Source organism: Haliotis rufescens, unplaced genomic scaffold, assembly GCF_023055435.1.
Source record: "Haliotis rufescens isolate VD_foot unplaced genomic scaffold, xgHalRufe1.0.p SCAF_5, whole genome shotgun sequence".
NCBI classification, from domain to species: domain Eukaryota; kingdom Metazoa; phylum Mollusca; class Gastropoda; order Lepetellida; family Haliotidae; genus Haliotis; species Haliotis rufescens.
The window spans coordinates 53,102,852-53,114,792 of NW_025964223.1; the positions used below are offsets into that span (position 1 = coordinate 53,102,852).

The 11,941-nt window shown below is 42.4% G+C and overlaps 1 protein-coding gene across 2 annotated transcripts in view; it reads right to left on the reverse strand.

The window, feature by feature from the left end:
- The window catches only part of LOC124126355 (ras-related and estrogen-regulated growth inhibitor-like), an 80,771-nt gene extending 70,558 nt beyond the window's left edge, over positions 1 to 10,213 (reverse strand). For both annotated transcript variants that reach the window (XM_048384095.1, XM_046489774.2), the window contains exon 1: positions 10,132 to 10,213. In XM_048384095.1, the coding sequence (XP_048240052.1) occupies positions 10,132 to 10,153 (22 nt within the window). In that variant the 5' untranslated portion in view covers positions 10,154 to 10,213. The remainder of the gene's footprint in view (positions 1 to 10,131) is intronic.
- Between the last annotated feature and the right edge of the window lie 1,728 nt (positions 10,214 to 11,941).

Here is an 11,941-nt window from a genome sequence, read left to right on the forward strand (position 1 = left end):
TATGAATGTAACCATAGCGTTACAAGGTGAATGGTTATCTGCGGGTAAATCTACAAGACGTACAGTGCGCTGCTGGAGAGAATGGCTGAGTGTTGCTTCATCTATCAGCGTTGTGGAGATGTTTCCTGTCATAGTCTGCATATTTCTCGTATATATTAATCGCCAGCCTCATACCTGCCTTCCCATCTGTCTAAACACTCTCTTCTGAAATACTCGAATTGTAAATACCGGCTGTCTCCCCCATGCACTGTGCGGCGTTCCGAGTACAGGTAATTGTCTGTTACAGCACCCATGTATCGGGTCCCGGAGATACAGCAGGCATGTAGACGGCACAGACAGATACTTCCAAAGAACTGCGTCTGCATTTCAAGAATTCTGCTTATGTTAATTTTCATAATAGGTGTAGAGTCTAGAATGCTTACGGGCCAAACATTTGATTTGTACCAGAGTCTACTGACAAAAAAAAATATATCCAGGTTTTACACACTTGGAAAAAAAAAACATGGAAAAAAGTGTTTAGACCCCTAAATGCTTTTTCGGATCCTCCTTTCAGAGAAAAAAAAGTGTCTTTAAGAATTGGCGGAAAGGTCTCCTGCTCTTTCAAAAATCCCAGAGGCCCAGAAAATTTATTGTCGGCCCATTACCTTTAACAAGTGTAGTGTACAAATACGATGACACCTGTATTGTCCAAGGTTCGTGTCCATCTAACTCAGTCTGGATGTGAATAGTGAATTATTGCAGTTTGCCTTACTATCTTAATTAACATGGGCTTTAAATGTCTCTTTAAACATCTTTGGCGTTCTTTCATTTTGGCACAGTAAATAAGATAACCGATGAAAATGTGTCTTGAGGCAATTTTGCAATTTATTACTCTTGGTGAGGTCATTATACGAAACCAAGGACCCTATGTCCAGGCCCCTGGGGTGGACTGCCATCCTTCGGGTGGGGACCGAGGGCCCGGAATTTCGGATAATTATCTCGCCAAGAGTGCTCAATTTTGTTGTTGTGTCGAAATCAGTTATAAAGTGCTTAGTTTCTCCTTTTTTGCAGTCTTCTTTTTATAACACGATGACGATTCACTGAGATCTTCTTCAAGCTAGGCGGACTCAGCATCAGTAAATCAATATTGATCATTGGCATGTCAATAGTGATCATGTGACGAGTCAATATTCAAAGTCAGTTTCACGTGATTTCACAAACCCTTCGGGTCAGCTCTCTGTCGTTAGGTCAGCACTGAAATTTATTGTTTCGTCGCATGATATGGATTAACCAATGATATGCAAAGTTTCTTAATAGAGTTATACAATTACATATAAAGTGATTAAATTCGGAAAAAATATCAATCTTGTTACTTTTGAGGAGCGAATGAGCTTAACATCATCTTCCCGAGGCAAGGGAGTTAACTGACTGTAAAAGTCCAGTTTCCACCCTTGCCGAACTAGGCTGGGATTATGGAGTTATATTTTGGCTGGACTAACGAGTCTATGCATAGTCCAATCAAAATCGCGTTACGAATTCGACATCCGGTTCGTAAGCAACATGTATTTCAACGTGCATATTTCGGTCGACTGCAGGATTTGCAAAGGATGTGTACCGTCAACTGGGCATCGACAGATATTTTCCAAATCTTTTAATGTGTTTAATCAAGGTGCTGACGTGATTTGATGCACTTCGCGAGGTAAGATGCGTTTTATTACAATATAGATCTTGATTATCGACCAGATAGTCTTGACTGGGCCCCGCCATTTTGTTTGAAAAAAGTGCAAGTAATATGATAGGTGGAATCTGGTTGGTTTTTGGGAAGGGACCTATTTTGACACAGATAGCATCGTTCGTTTATCACTTGATAAAACCTATGTATATTGCTCGCAGACAAAACACTGTAAGGTAACGACCATTTAAAAAGTATAGACCCACAACTAAATATTTTAGGACATTCAGTGCAACCTTATGCTCCAAGCCTGGTGCAAAACCTTTTTTCGGTATATTCTGGGAAAAAGAATGTCCTAACAGAAAGGGTTCTTGTACTGGAACCAACGGTCTTCGGATCCTGACACAGCTAAGGGACATGACTCTATTCAGCGAATTGCAGCGCTTGGCCATAAAACCTAGAAACACTTTTAGGAACAAGAGATTACATTGTTATGACGTTATTTGTTTACGAGGTAGCTCGAGGCACCCGAAGATAGTGTATCTATGCCGCCATTACTAAAAGCATTAACACACGTAGGCCAGATAATATATACAGCTGTGATGCTCACCGACAAAAACACAGACACACACTGGGCCCATACAGACACTCCGAGCATAGCTGATGCACACACGTATTCACCGAGCAACACGCAATCCTTGTACCCCAATCCCGAACTGTCTTAACACGGCGCGTCTGTATACGGAACACGTTTACGAGGGTACGATCACCTGTATCAGCTGTGAAGGGAGTGATGTAGAGGCACCATGGGGTTTGGGGGTTGGTTATATGGGAGGGGAACGGGTAGCCATTAGCCCAGCAGTCGATATCATAGCTTACAGCATTCCGACCCAGATAGACAACAGGTGTGTGCACTACACACCAAGAGCTTCCACATATACGCTTGTGTAGATCTGAAGAAATAGTTGAGTTGTGTGGTTATGAAAGCTTAAGTATAATTCACAGTGTTAGTCCTATTTTAGAATGAACCAGCAATAAAAAGTATACACCTATGTTTGATGGTGACCAAAAGGAAACAAAAATAAAATGGTTATTCGATGGTGATGTAGGTGATAGTTCAAGTTTGCAGTCTTTCGCCTGCTGTTTTCAGCCGAACGTTTTGATGAGTTGAGGTGTAATTGGCTTTTTACGTCGCGTCCAAGATTATTGCACTTATATAGCGACGTGCATGTACGTGTGTGTGTGTGTGTGTGTGTGTGTGTGGCTGCTTGTACTAGTCCGGACTGATGCCGATTAATAGTGCTAGCTCACTGAGATACCATGCCGCAGTTTAACATGAATACCCCACTCAGACACAGTATACTGACTCCGAGCCGACCACTCCTTGTTTTAGCCCCTTAATGTCCAAGCGCCAGACAGGGTAACAACAAGTACAATCTTTTAACGTCTTTTAGTTTTGGGATCGAACCACGAAGCTTCCTCTCTCCGGGCGGACTCTCTACCACTAGACCACGGAGGCGGTCCGTTTTGATGACGTTTGCACATGCTTGGTCGAATTCAATTTTCAAGCGTATGCTATTTCTGCCAAGCAGTTTATGTTTATGTCAGCAGCGAAGGATTGGGTGGGTGGACACGATGACTTGGTTGATAACATAAATCGATATATTACCCCGACAGCGTGGGATGTCGCTCATAATATCAGTCACTGGATTGTCTGATCCAGATATATTTTTACAGGCCGCAGTGATATAGAGGTAATGTTGCTATGCGGCGTTATACAAAACATCAACACAAGGAGTGAGTGAGTGAGTGAGTTGGGTTTAACGCCGCTTTTAACAGTATTGCAGTTATATCGCGGCGTGTCAGCTTAATGTGGGAGGAAAGCCCGAAGTGATGCAGGTCTCAGACGTTTACCACTTCGTTGAAACCCACAAGCACGGGTATGGTGCTGACAAACCTAGAAACATAATCGGGGCGAACCGGGATTCGAACCCACAATCATAGGTTTCTGGCTTGCCCAAGGGACGCGACTCTGCACAGCGAATCGCGGCGCCTAAGACGACTGGGCCACCCGTGTCCCCCACCCCTCCCCATCAACACAAGGAACTAATACAAAAAACGTTGTGTTATGTACAGAGCTTTGAAGATGCTGAACAGTTGACCCAGAATAGATGCTGTTATGTATGCAAAAAAAGCGACAAAACCATGTCTATATTAAAAAAATAGCTGCTTAAACAATAGTCGATTGTACTATTGCGACTATATCATGGGCTTGTTGTTATGAATTACGAGGAAACAGTCATGATAGAAGGTGTTTGCGATAAGGTGAGCGTATCCTGATCCACCGGCGGTACCCGTACCAAACAGATCAGTTCCCTGCTTCCTAGTCAGACCTGCCCTTTATATTCCCCAGAACCCAGTCAGGCAGCCACGACGTGGACAGTAATCCCTGGAAGGTGCTGGCTGTAATAATGTCTATTGTACATAGATGTAGGCATTCCACTTCAGTTACAATGAAACAGGAATAACGACCTTTAGGAATATATGTAAGTTCACCCTGGCGTATATTGTCACAAAGAAATCCGAGCTGATCCAGTGTACGAGGCTGTAGACAGTCGTTCGGCAGTTAATCGATAACATCATCCGAAAAATCCTCCTGTGATGAATCTCAATGGACAATATACATTTTGATGAAGAAAATAGGGAAAGACAGGGGTATATTTCCAATTCAAAATTAAACGATGAAAACGTCTGACTACCTGATCCAATTTGAGACTACTCTTCCGAGGAGAAGAATGACTGAATGAGTATTGCTTTACGCCGCTTTTGCAATGGCCAAGCAATATCAACATCTCAAATTTATACTCATTGCACCCACGAGGGGAATCGACCGACGTGACTAGAGATCCCTTTATCCACTAACCCGAGCATTTAGTACTATTTCATCTATATGTCTTGTAATTCCAGAATTGCAACGGTCTTTTGGATCACTGCCTTAGAGAACTAACAATACCACAGTCCAAGGGTTGACGACCAGATGATGGAATCAAATAGACTTCGTTGCACGAACTGTGTTATCAGGATGGTTTGATGTCTTGGATATACACGTATGTATTGTCATCACCAGTCGTTTAATAATAGTATGCGCATGTGTTGCGTTGCTTTGCGTTGCGTTGCGTTCCGTTGCGTTGCGCTGCGTGGTATGCTAGGTTGGTTATCCACCTGGTGAACTGGAAAAAATGTGTTGAAACTGCCAAGGGTTCACTGTAACTTCAATCTTCTAAACTGAACAATACGGTATGGTTCAAAACACGTCAACTTTCGAGATATATAGACGCGAACCGTTAACCTGTTTGTTCGGGAAACGAAGGGACGAGGTTATAATCCAACTTTATTCATGATTTGTTCATCTGGTAGTACTATTATCTGGCCAGCTTTAAACCGAACCGATGGAGAAAAGGAGCACCGTTAATGACGCGGACATATATATATGCAATTGGCTTTGGGCTTAAAACCAAAATTTCCAGCCGGTAAAACGAGGGTCCCCGAAGTCCTACGAAGGCACGAATTTGTGCACGTGGTCCAACGAGATGCAGCGAGGTAAAATGAAGATCCAATGTGGTTTCACGAAACGCGAGACATCTGGATGCGACACTAAGTGAATGTTAACACTTGATAACTTGGTAACCTGTTGATGAAAACCTCGACGTGATGGTACTCACCCCGGGGAGGACTCGAGGTGTCAGCAGCGGTCATGCAGTTGCGGCCAGTGACCTTTGCTTGAAATTAATATTGACCATTCGATGACTGTGAAGGACGGACACTCCCGCCGGGGTGAGCGTGGGAAGTGTATTGACCATCGGAATTATATTGTCCGATCTCGAAGGGACCAATTTTCAGTAATATTTGACGCGGACTTACGGTGCGACACAATATCAGTTAGATTAGTGTTGAGCGGGAGGCTGGGGGGGGGGGGGGGGGGGAGGGGTGTGTGTGTTATCTGCGGGGGTAATTAGTGGTGATGACAATCAGGGTAGGGGTGGAGGTAGGGGTGAGAAGGTCTGTACTTCAACTATTATGAATAAGGAATACTGAGATAGCGTGCAGCTCGAGGGTGTGAATATTTGAAAGCGTCCCCAAGGACTTCGAGCGTGATGTCAAGATACTGGAGGTGTGAACAGTATGGTGTCAAGATACTGGAGGTGTGAATAGTATGGTGTCAAGATACTGGGAGTGTCGTGAACAGTACGATGTGAAGATACTGGGGGTGTCGTAAACAGTATGAGGTCAAGATACTGTGGGTGTCGTAAACAGTATGAGGTCAAGATACTGGAGGTGTCGAAAACAGTACGATGTGAAGATACTGGAGGTGTCGTGAACAGTACGATGTGAAGATACTGGGGGTGTCGTAAACAGTATGAGGTCAAGATACTGTGGGTGTCGTAAACAGTATGAGGTCAAGATACTGGAGGTGTCGAAAACAGTATGAGGTGAAGATACTGGGGGTGTCGAAAACAGTATGAGGTCAAGACACTGTGGGTGTCGTAAACAGTATGAGGTCAAGATACTGGAGGTGTCGAAAACAGTACGATGTGAAGATACTGGAGGTGTCGTGAACAGTACGATGTGAAGATACTGGGGGTGTCGTAAACAGTATGAGGTCAAGATACTGTGGGTGTCGTAAACAGTATGAGGTCAAGATACTGGAGGTGTCGAAAACAGTATGAGGTGAAGATACTGGGGGTGTCGAAAACAGTATGAGGTCAAGATACTGTGGGTGTCGTAAACAGTATGAGGTCAAGATACTGGAGGTGTCGAAAACAGTACGATGTGAAGATACTGGAGGTGTCGTGAACAGTACGATGTGAAGATACTGGGGGTGTCGTAAACAGTATGAGGTCAAGATACTGTGGGTGTCGTAAACAGTATGAGGTCAAGATACTGGAGGTGTCGAAAACAGTATGAGGTGAAGATACTGGGGGTGTCAAAAACAGTATGAGGTCAAGATACTGTGGGTGTCGTAAACAGTATGAGGTCAAGATACTGGAGGTGTCGAAAACAGTATGAGGTGACGATACTGGGGGTGTCGAAAACAGTATGAGGTCAAGATACTGTGGGTGTCGTAAACAGTATGAGGTCAAGATACCGTGGGTGTCGTAAACAGTATGAGGTCAAGATACTGGAGGTGTCGAAAACAGTATGAGGTGACGATACTGGGGGTGTCGAAAACAGTATGAGGTCAAGATACTGTGGGTGTCGTAAACAGTATGAGGTCAAGATACCGTGGGTGTCGTAAACAGTATGAGGTCAAGATACTGGAGGTGTCGAAAACAGTATGAGGTGACGATACTGGGGGTGTCGAAAACAGTATGAGGTCAAGATACTGTGGGTGTCGTAAACAGTATGAGGTCAAAATACTGGAGGTGTGAACAGTATGAGGTGAAGATACTGGAGGTGTCGTGAACAGTATGAGGTCAAGATACTGGGAGTGTCGTGAGCAGTATGAGGTCAAGATACTGGGAGCGTCGTATTCAGTACTGGTGTCGAGACAGTATGAGGTCAAGATACTGGGGGTGTCGTGAACAGTATGAGGTCAAGATACTGGGAGTGTCGTGAACAGTATGAATGAAATACTATAGGTGTTGCCGGTTGGGCTGGGCATGCCTACCATTTTCACGAACACCACTGTTCTCCAGTCATCCATGTATATACATTTCACCGCTCTTTTGCCTTTTACCCCAATGGAATCTGTTTCGAAATACTGGTTATTCTCTGGCTTTGACATTTTATATTTACATGTATATTTGTTTTATTAGTGTAAAACATAATCAGAAAAGTAAACTGAATTGATGGTAGTAATATGAATCTCATCCTGTGAGTAAACAATTTGTTTTGTTTAAGTTGTCAAGCCCCATGGCTTTGTGTAGGATGTAATCATATAGCTTTGAAGAAATGTGAATGTCACAAATTTCACCAAACCACAGAGCTTCCATATTCACTTTGGAAACTTGTGGCCACTTACAGACGAGGCTGAGGATCCAGGGGATACACGAAAAAACGCACAATCCAAATTTGTAAGCGTTTACTGAGACGGTTCCTGACACTTGACGATCAGCCTTGGTTAAATCTGCTGAGTGCGCAGAATTGTACAACTTATATGAGTGCATGTAGGGGATAAGTGCTTGACTTAACTACACTCCTCTTGGCAAATCTGATTTATTACTACCGATCAAGAACAGAAATAAATGATCTATTGTGAGGCTGTTGTCGGGACTAAACCATGGCAGCGACATAGTCTGGGTTTTATAGCACCCTTGTGATCAGTGTTCCAGCGTTCGCAATAACGGGGACAGGTTTAACCTTCCCGAGTTCACTGCACCACGTCAGTAGGTCTCCTTACTCGCGTCGGGAATAAATTATTGAGGAGTTACACTTCATGGGCTTTGGTCTCTGTATAACAGCGTTTGATTGATAACACAAGGTCAACTCGAAATTTGAAATGCATGTTCGTGCAAGACTGTTTCAATAACCAATGATTAATTGGTGCTGTATATGTCGAAAGGGGTTTTGGAAGGTTGAAGGGGATCAAGTGTCCTTGAATGTTAGAGTCATAGGTACGTCATAGCAGAAAAAACCCACATACTAATCTTAGTTGTGCCTATTTTGGCGCTGTTATGTAGGTCAACATTGTTTTGGAACAATCATTGCTACCTGCCGATATAGAGTATTGATTTTCTTTCTTTCTTTCATTTCAGAATTGGAGGCCACATGGCCAAGATTACAAGATTGATTTCGAATCTTCAGATAACAAACTTACCCATTGCAACTACAGATTTATGATTATAAACATCTGAGATATTTGCTTATTTATGTACACCTCTGTGTTTTGAAAGTACAGGTTAGACCACGAGGACCCAGTGTCTAATCCTTGAAATGGTTGATTAAACCACGTGGTTTAATCAACCATTTCAAGGATTAGTCACTTGGGTCCGAGTGGTCTAACATACTTAAACCATGTCCAACATTTATGGCATCTAAAATTTGCCGATTTGGGTTATGAAATGCATGTCCCGGGGCAAGTATACCCTTCATTTTGGACCAACTCGAGCACATTTATCAATCAACTAAATATTACTTGCGCATGTTGATGGGCCTATTGTGAGCAAATATAGCCCTGATCAAGATAATAGTTATTTTTTTCTATCTGTTCGTTTCGTTAAACGAAAAGCTACAGAATTCACAAGTACCGTACCAATACTAGAATGCATAGAGTAACATACTGTATAAAAAGTGCATAAAACACATTTCGCAGTTCATAAAGGGATATGCAATTGGTCCTGATATTTAGTTGTTAATTTCATACCCTGTCTCCCATGTCGCCGTGGCTGAAGACTACATTCGTTAGCCTTCATGATCAGTGCGGACTTCGCGGGTTCGAATCCCGCTGGCGACAAACGTTTTTCATGAAATTGTTCTTTCATCAAGACAAATGATAGCTGTAAAAAGAAGTTCCGTCATTGCCAAGTGGTGTTTAACTAACAATTCAGTTAGTTAGACCACGGTCAAAGACAAAGGAGCCATTGTTTAACTTCGGGATTAATGATTATTAAAATATAGCTGAGCCTCATTTATCCGGACATACTAAATCAGGACATCTTGTTCACGCCCAGGTTGGATGGTTTGTGGCAACCGTTAAATTGACGTCGAATACACTCGGATTATTCCGTGTCTCACGACGACCAGCAGCCATGCGATAGTCACGTAAACTAGGGAAACTTGTTCTGATATGGATTCCACCCAATACTGTAGTGATTGTTTGTCAGAGGAACTGTTCTTAAAAATATATGAATGAATAAAAATACAGAGCTGACACGAGAGAAGAGGCTTTTGTTTTGGGGATATTAAAAGGGAACTTAATTCCTACTTTAAATGTACATGTATTTTGAAATCAGGTAAACTGTAAACACAATACAATAATAACTATAATCATCACGTAACCTTAACTTAATTCAGATACATAATATTGTCAAAGTAGACACAATTTATGGATAACAACTTGATAAGTTTGACCACGGTATAAGGATCTATTCCGAAACGTCGCCTTTACAGAATTAAAAAAGTTGTTATCCATAGATTGTGTCTACTTTGTCATCCGTCAACTTCTAAAAAATGCCTATCAAACAATATCATATGGTATACTTCCTCCGCAAATACTAAGTCTTAAACCTGACCATAGATATGTGCACGTGTCTCCCGTGCTTACGTACTTGCGTGCGTTGGTGTTAACGTACGCGCGTACGTGATGCATACATATCCTACATACGAATACACACGTATCTCCCTCAACGTGGCGCCTTGTCTCTAGGGTAGCATAATATTTTATAGATAGAACGTTTGTTATGCAAAACACAAATACAAATACCAACTAAAAGAGTCGGTTATATTGAGAATGATAATTGAATAATGATCTACAGACTTACCTGGCATCACAGAAGGGTACATGTGGTGAAGAAAAGTAATTATTTCACGGGTTGGTATTTATGCAACCAGGGAGGTCATGACCTTACCGCGTCACGTGATATCTAAACAACACGACGTAGATTTGAAGATCGTTTGAGGTCAGGCTATCTGAGCAACAACACGAAAATAATATATTTACATAATTTAATATCTCCGAATTGTGACGGAATTACTTTAGCGCTAGGTTATCACGCAAACCAGCGACCTTGAAGGTTAAAGGTGAACACTGATATCAATACAACGTGCCAAGGATTTTACATGATCTCACTCGCCTATTCCTCCTTCGACGCTTTGTAAATACTACATGTGGATTCCTTGAAATTAATTCTCAAATGTCGCAGTATTTTTAAGTTTCACTGTAGCCCATGGCAACGGGTAGGAGTGTTAATAAGAAGTGGTTCGCTCGCGATCGCCTCGTAAAGGATAGAATAGGATTCCTGACTCTTGAAATATGAATTTATATGTCTGCAGTAAACAGACGTGGTGTCGGGTGCACGAATAATGGACATACACTGACTGGAACAAAAGAATGAAGTGTTTACGTGTTTACTTTATGTTATGAAGGTTGGGTTTGTTTGGATTAACGAACGACTGTTGACATTCGGAAAAGATGCATGGATGGAGGTGACGCCGTACACGCCGAAGTGTTCATTGTTTAACGGGGCTTTGAGGAAACACTGTTTCTATATTATTGCACCTATTTGTATGGTCTGGGGTATTTGTTGGGTAGTTTAACAGATGTTTCTCGACTGTGATCTTTGATTTATAAACGCAAACATATACGCATGGAGTTACGAACAAACTCATCACTGTATAAACATTTCACTTATACATTTAATAAGGGACTTTGGAAATCATATGTCAACAATAATAACTTCAGAGATTTTTCTTTGTTTGTTGTTTAACGCCGCACAATATTGCAGCTATATGAAAAATGTTCGAGTCTAAACCAGACAATCCAGTGATTGACATCATGAGCATCGATCCACGCAATTGGAATACGATGAAATGCATCAACCAAGTCAGCGAGCCTGACTACCCGATCTCGTTCGTCGCCTCTTACGGCGAGGATAGTCGCCTTTCACGACAAGCATGGGTTGCTGAAGAACTATTCTATACCTCAAGAGAGTGCTTCTTTAGCCGTTAACACAAACCTATGAAACCAGTGACATCGTCCAGCAGAGTAATACAACTCAGTGTTTGAAAGCAGTCCGCTAGTGGGCGTGGTCAAGCTTCATTAGCCAATCAAACACCGAGGAATCACTTGCAATTTATTTATAACATTAACATTCCGAGGGACAAATATGGAAAAGAAAAGACTCGACGTTGTTGGTTGGTCAAATCTGTACCAATTCATGCACCCCTTTGGTGAACTCTCATATACATTCACTCACTCACTCGTGGCTAACACTTATTGGTCTTTTGGCATCATTACAATTCATTTTGGTTCCATTAAGGTGATAAAGTCTACAACGAGACTCACGGCGGAGTGACTGACCATTTCGAGCTTTTCTTTCACATTAAGGCGGGGCGGTCGGCTAGCCTAGTGGTTAAAGCGTTCGCTCGTCACGCCGAAGACCCGGGTTCGATTCCCGACATGGGTACAATGTGTGAAGCCCATTTCTGTTGTCCCCCGCCGTGATATTGCTGGAATATTGCTAAAAGCGGCGTAAAACCATACTCACTCACTCACTCACTCGCACTAAGGCTGGAGTAGCTTTGTGGTCAAAGTGTTCTCTCCTCATGCCGAAATTCCTGGTTCGATCCCTG